General features: G+C 49.0%; 1 protein-coding gene across 1 annotated transcript in view; it reads right to left on the reverse strand.

Annotated features, from left to right (window-relative positions):
• LOC149348986 (uncharacterized) overlaps positions 1 to 1093 on the reverse strand; it is a 100195-nt gene extending 99102 nt beyond the window's left edge. The window contains exon 1 of the mRNA XM_089585961.1: positions 699 to 1093. Within this exon, the coding sequence (XP_089442087.1) occupies positions 699 to 741 (43 nt within the window). The 5' untranslated portion in view covers positions 742 to 1093. The remainder of the gene's footprint in view (positions 1 to 698) is intronic.
• Between the last annotated feature and the right edge of the window lie 4907 nt (positions 1094 to 6000).

A 6000-nucleotide genomic window follows, 5' to 3' on the forward strand; every position in this document is an offset into this window, starting at 1 on the left:
CTGATGACAGGATTAAGATATAAAATTCTGAGACTCTATGAGTAGACAGCACACATGTAAGTTCACTCGCAGAGTTCGTGCCCTAGGTTCGCAATCGATCCTCGAAGTGACACGTTTTGAAACACGCTGTTCGCAAACACAGACTTGCCTCGCCACCATGAGGCTTCGATATATGACGAATGGAGGAAGCCTTGAAAAGATGAGAATACCTTAGTCATCTATAGGATAGATAAGGACGCCTTATTCCATTTGTGAATCCAGAACTATGCACTGATTGCCTCCACCACCTAACTTTGCGTTCTCAGGAATGCTTTCTGAACAACTGGTAGGAAATGGGTAGATTCACAGCACCGATATTCGAGAGAGCAAAGCAGTGAGGCTGTGTTAGACGAATGTAGTGAATGTATAGCTTCGATTTATCACTTACGGATCTGTACTTAACGTACGGATTTGACTTAACGTCTGAGTTGCTACAAATCTTGTCATAACTGTGGCCAAAATGCCCTGCGTCCTATGTTTTCAGCTGTATTACTCTCACTCATCCTTAGTATTACATGGGTGTTTTATCTTTTGTCCTTATTAGTGCGCGCACGGTAAGGCACGGAACGTAATTACGACCATGCGGTAATTATCGCATTCCACGATGAAAAAAAAAAGAAACTAAGGGGCGACCTTGAGCGAGAATCGGGGCAACTCACCATAGTACTCCGGTTGTCGGCACCTGTTGTGATTGGACCTCATGACGGAGGCTTTTTCTTTTACACGCGAAAAAGCACCGGTGTTTCTAGGTGGACCACCGGCACCCGGTCTCTGTACAACAATTCCACGGCTCCGTTGGCACGCGCCACATGAATCACTCGATAAATCACCGAGCTGTCACACACCGCCGTTCATTCCAGGCTTCGATGCCAGCGTAGACACATGACCAACAACACCACACGCCGAGCGCGCAGACGCTCTCTCTCGATGCAAGCAGACGACGACGCGGGGCCGACGATGCAGACGACGCGCGGAGGATGCAGACGGTGCGCCGTTTCTCATCTGCTGCTACCTGCTCGGAGAGCAGACGACGCGGCAACTGTTTTTTAGTTGGCCCGTCTACTCGGGCAAACGGCGAGGGGCTTCCCAAATAGGGGGCGCTAGGCGGCCCGCATAGCGCGAAGCCACGTTTTCGGTTTGGCCTCGATTTCGGGTGCCGGCGAGGGGCGAGCGGCGATTCCTGCTGCTCCACACATGCGTCGTGTTGCGCTCGTTTTGGGGGAGCCGAGAAAATGATGACGTCGTGCAAGGAAACCCCCTCGAGGCGCGCGCCGTTCTCTTTCGGAGCCGCGCCGGCAGAGGTGGAGAGAGGGGGTGCAGGCATCTGGGTGCGTTTTCCCCTTCGCGCGCATGAACTGCTGACGTCAGAGCGTCCAGTATGTGACGTCACGGGTTTTTGAGGTGTGGAAAACTGGGAGTTGGTGATGGCGGCCTTTAAAGTGATTATGGCTGCTTACTTCTTTTGCATGCTACTATTTAAAGGAGGTTCCCCTTCAGTCTCGGACATCCGGATGTCCGTTTGTATTTAATTTATATGTACAGCCCCCGTCAAAAAGTATACAGTCGAAGGGGTTTGCCTCTAAGCTGTTTAGTGGAGCACATCTATTAGCCCAAAGGTTTTAGAGGATTGAGGACGCGAAGCTATTCCTCTTTTGAGAGATCACTGTCGCTGAGGATGCCTAGCGAGGCATACAGCAGGCGTCACAAGCAAACCTCTCGAGCCGTATACTTTCGACAAGGGGGCGGGGTGGGGGGTTGATTTACTGATTGACTGATTGATTGGAAGTTTACTTTTACCAATGATCTCTGAAATTTGACCCCTGCACTAGCTGAATGCAGGTGTGTCCAAAGATCACATGACTTCATTGTTGGCGTAAATACTGTTGATGTCGGAGGTTAAATGTGTGGCGCCGTCGCTATTGTGAGGAAAATAGCAGAACCTAAAACGCTTAGCCTGCGGCATTTTTGGAGTTTATTACTACTTCTTCACTCTGAATTCATCACTATCACTTGACGCAAGCCAGCGACGACTATAAGAGCCGCAATGACGTCATCGTGTCTGGGCATCTGAGGAATATGCGCGTGAATAACAGAACTGAAGGTGTTATTTAAAACGTAAAAAAAAAAACGGAAAGTAATCTAATAAATGGCTGTCGTACATTTGTGTCGATCAGACAAAAATTGCCCCTCTGAAGCTTCTCCCATTCATCATCAGATTCAAAGCAAATGGATTTAAATTTAAAGTTGATGTCTGCACATAGAAATTCAGTTCGTGGAATATAGAGAGCTCTATTTCATTAGCCTTCATGTTTCGCTGGTTGATGACAACCTAACGTTTCGCAGTGCGAATCTTGCGCCTCATAGACTGGACTGCTTTCATAATTCGTAAAGTTGGCTTTCTCACGTAGAACACTGCCATTATAATGGCGTCACTGTCCACCAATATAAGGGACATCAAGTGCTCAACATCAGTGTTACTGCTTCACAGCAGTACTTGGTGTAAGCAGGGGAAGCACGTCAACATATTCCGCCTCATAAAACAAGAACTAAGACTGTATATCTTGAAACTTCATAGTTACCCCGTTCGGTGAACATTCTTCATTGAGGTAACACCCGCTTAACATTCTAAAACCTCCATCAATCACAGTTAAGGTCTTAATGGAAAAAAAAATAATAAAACTGATCATTTTAGGGCACGACGAGTTTCTATAGCAAAAGCGTCAGTATCCGACTATGCAACTGCAAAGTGAATGCTCCTAGTTTCGAAGCAGATGTCATTGCAAAAACGAACTGTTTATGTGCGGAAAAGAATCCGAAAATATCGTAGCAAGACTGGACGAACCTCCAAGAAATAGGCTCGCACAAAGCATAGTAGAAAAGGAAGTAGCGACCAAGACTTATTCTAAACTTTACAGCTTGTGACGTTTAAATCAGTGGTTTTAAGAGAAAACATCTCTTCACAACCCCTAATCCATTCTTAATCTTCCTCCTCAAGTCACCTTCAGTTAATTCACTACCGATTTAGATTGAGGCGTCGACAGCTTTCGACACCAGTCAGTTCAGCAACGCGTCAAGTCGTTGTAAGGGAAAAAAAATCAGCGCATTCTGTCTTCTAACTTATCAAGACTAGTTTGACAGCACCACCTTAACCAGACCAACAGTTTATACATGTCTGAGTGAGGAAAGATTCATCACTCTGTCGTCACCCGCAAAGCCAGAAAAAGCAAAGCTCTCAATATGAACATCTTCTCAGGCGCCTTGATTCCTTCCTGACGTGCTCACCCATCTACATTGGTCGCATCAGGCTCGCGGTGATTGACAAACTAATTACGCGCAACCGTCCTCCATCAGCACTGGAAGACGCTACTTTCACACGCACGCCACGAAGGACGTCGTCATTTATAAATAAGCACGAACGCCCAGCCGAGAGCCACGCATGTCCACTATAGGACTGGCGGAAGTCGTCTCTTCGTAGCCCGAGGACAGAAATGCGTGCCACGTTTAGCCGCACGCTAATCTCGAAGGAAAGTCGCTCGCTCTCTCGTTCGCACGCATGCGCAGTGTGAAAGGGCGCGACGCATGCAACCTCTCGTGTCCCACTCGGTCCACTAGGTCTCTTTGCGTGGGGGAGGAGATAAGGGCCCGTGGCCATATCCCACGGAGCTATGCCAGCGTCACCCAGCGTCTAGGTGGCGCTGTGCTCGGGGCCGCGGGGACCTTTCCCACAAGGCTTAGAGTTTCTTAATATAACTAGAGGGAAAGCTGGCGGTGCTACACTTCTTCCATTATTGAGAGGCGCAGGAATGCCCGGGAAAACGAGGTTTATTACTTGGCTTGGCTATCGTTGGCTTTAAACGTGGATCCAGCCGTAAAAGAAATGCTGTGAAAGTTTCTATACCATCCTAAAACCGAATCTTCAAATGTGTTAACTCTATCGAAGAATTAAAAAATGCAGTATAGAAATAGTCTAATCTGAGCATGGAGGAGAGCATAGCGGCGCAGCTACCAATTCCGAGGTATACAATCCACGCTTTCGGCCGAGCACTAGCCAAGCCAAGCACGAAACCTCGTCGTCCCGGCATTCCTGTGGTCCCGGCATAGACGCATAGACTCGCAGCTTTTACATTAGGTAACGTTTAGAAACTCTATGCCACAAGGCACTCTCTGGGCGTCGCCATATTACTCGCGGGACTGCTGTTTGCATCTAGCCTAAGCACGGCGGCAGTGGTAATTTGACCTCTCTACACGTGCTCGCAAAAGTCCAAAGAGGAGATGTTTTGACATCTTCGTGCAACCGATGGAAAAGTAGTGTGTGGGCTATACTTTGGTTATGTTCGCTTCCAAAGAGTGGAGTTTTTTCACTGTTTTTAACTTGACTTTGTGCACGTGTGTTTTGGACTGGGCTGTACTACATGCACAGTTAGCTGTACTAGTCCAATCCACCAATCGGAACACTGCTGCCACAGTTCAGTGGCAGTATGGCTACGCCCAGAAAGCTAACTCTGAAAAGGTACAGCCGGCCAAATCTTTAGTTGGCGTGCGTGACGGCCGCGTTTTCCGTGCTCCTGCAGCTTATGACGGCGCAAACTGGCTAAGATATCAAATCTTAGCGCAGGCTCACTAAACGCCTGCTTAATATTGAGCTTTCCCCAAGTTTGCTTCATGCCAAAGCGCAGGAGCACAGAAAAATTGGCCGTGGCGCACGCCAGCTAAAGATTTGGCCGGCTGTGCTCTTAGGTGTTTGTTGGTTATGTTCCTGCATAAACAAAGATGGCTGCGTACGGGGTCCCCAAGAGACCCCTCATCGCCCCTCCCTCACTCTAGGACAACGCCTTTCCCCCTCCCCCTGCTCTCAGTGCCATCCGAGGAGGACCCTCGTCAGGCCACTTCGCCTTACGTGCATGCCGGCCCAATTAAAAACTCCGCCGCGCAGAGGACGTCCATTTCTTCCCCGTTTCTAAGTCGGGCCGAGCGTCCTGGGAGCGCCGGCCACCGCAACGTTTTACAGCCGCCCCGGCGAGTACCGTGCTGCTGAGATCCGCAGCCCGCGCTGGAGGAGTGTGGCTGATACGAGCGTCGTTTCTTACCCGGGTGCGCCAAACAAGCAGACTTGGAACGACTTTCGCGTGCGCGTTGCATATAGGCATGAGCGTGAGTGTGGTAGCGTGTGCGTATTGCTCCTGTTTGTAGCGCTGGCGATGCTCCCGTTTGTATGTGGTCCTCCCGGATTACCGGAAGGCGAACGAACAGTGTCGAAAGCGTGCTTCGCGAGCTCTCTTTGAACGGAGTCACGAAAGACGGCGACGATAACGCTGCAGCTAGTACTGGAAACATTATGAACATCGCGTTAGGCTTCAGCTACAAGTGATCAAGGGAATAAACTTGCGCAAAGGGATTGAAGAAGAAAGGATCCCTTGAAGACGAAAAAAAGAAGAAAACGAAGGGCACCCACTGCCAGGCCCACCTGAACCACACGACCATGCACGACGCAATGTAGTTAATATGTTGACTGCATAGAACAAAAGCTGCGGCCGCATGCATACCTCTACGCACTCCTGCAAGTTATTGCTAACTGGGGTCGCAGTCCTTATAATAACGCCTCTTGATAGCCTACCGCTCTGATTCCGACCAAATGTACTGCGTACTAGTATGTCAACCATGGTCTTTTCAGATCACGAGCGTGAATTTGAAATAGTTTCACGAATTCAGCCACGAATAGCATAGTCTGCAACCTTTTGAAGACTTAGTTTGCTTATATGTTCAAAAAATGATGGACAATTTAGCATGGCTAGGCCAGATGCGAATTACGTGCGCTAGCATTTCGGTTTTAATTCTCTTACTGGTCATTCTGTACCTTCCGTTCATAGATCCCTGGGAGCCATCGTACCACACCCGGCGCAATGGTTCAGCGGTGAAGCAATGCACCGCTGCCCTGCGATGGCAGGCACTGCCTTAAGTGCG

The sequence above is a fragment of the Amblyomma mixtum genome, chromosome 4 (assembly GCF_055824585.1).
Source record: "Amblyomma mixtum isolate Tamu chromosome 4, ASM5582458v1, whole genome shotgun sequence".
NCBI classification, from domain to species: Eukaryota; Metazoa; Arthropoda; class Arachnida; order Ixodida; family Ixodidae; genus Amblyomma; species Amblyomma mixtum.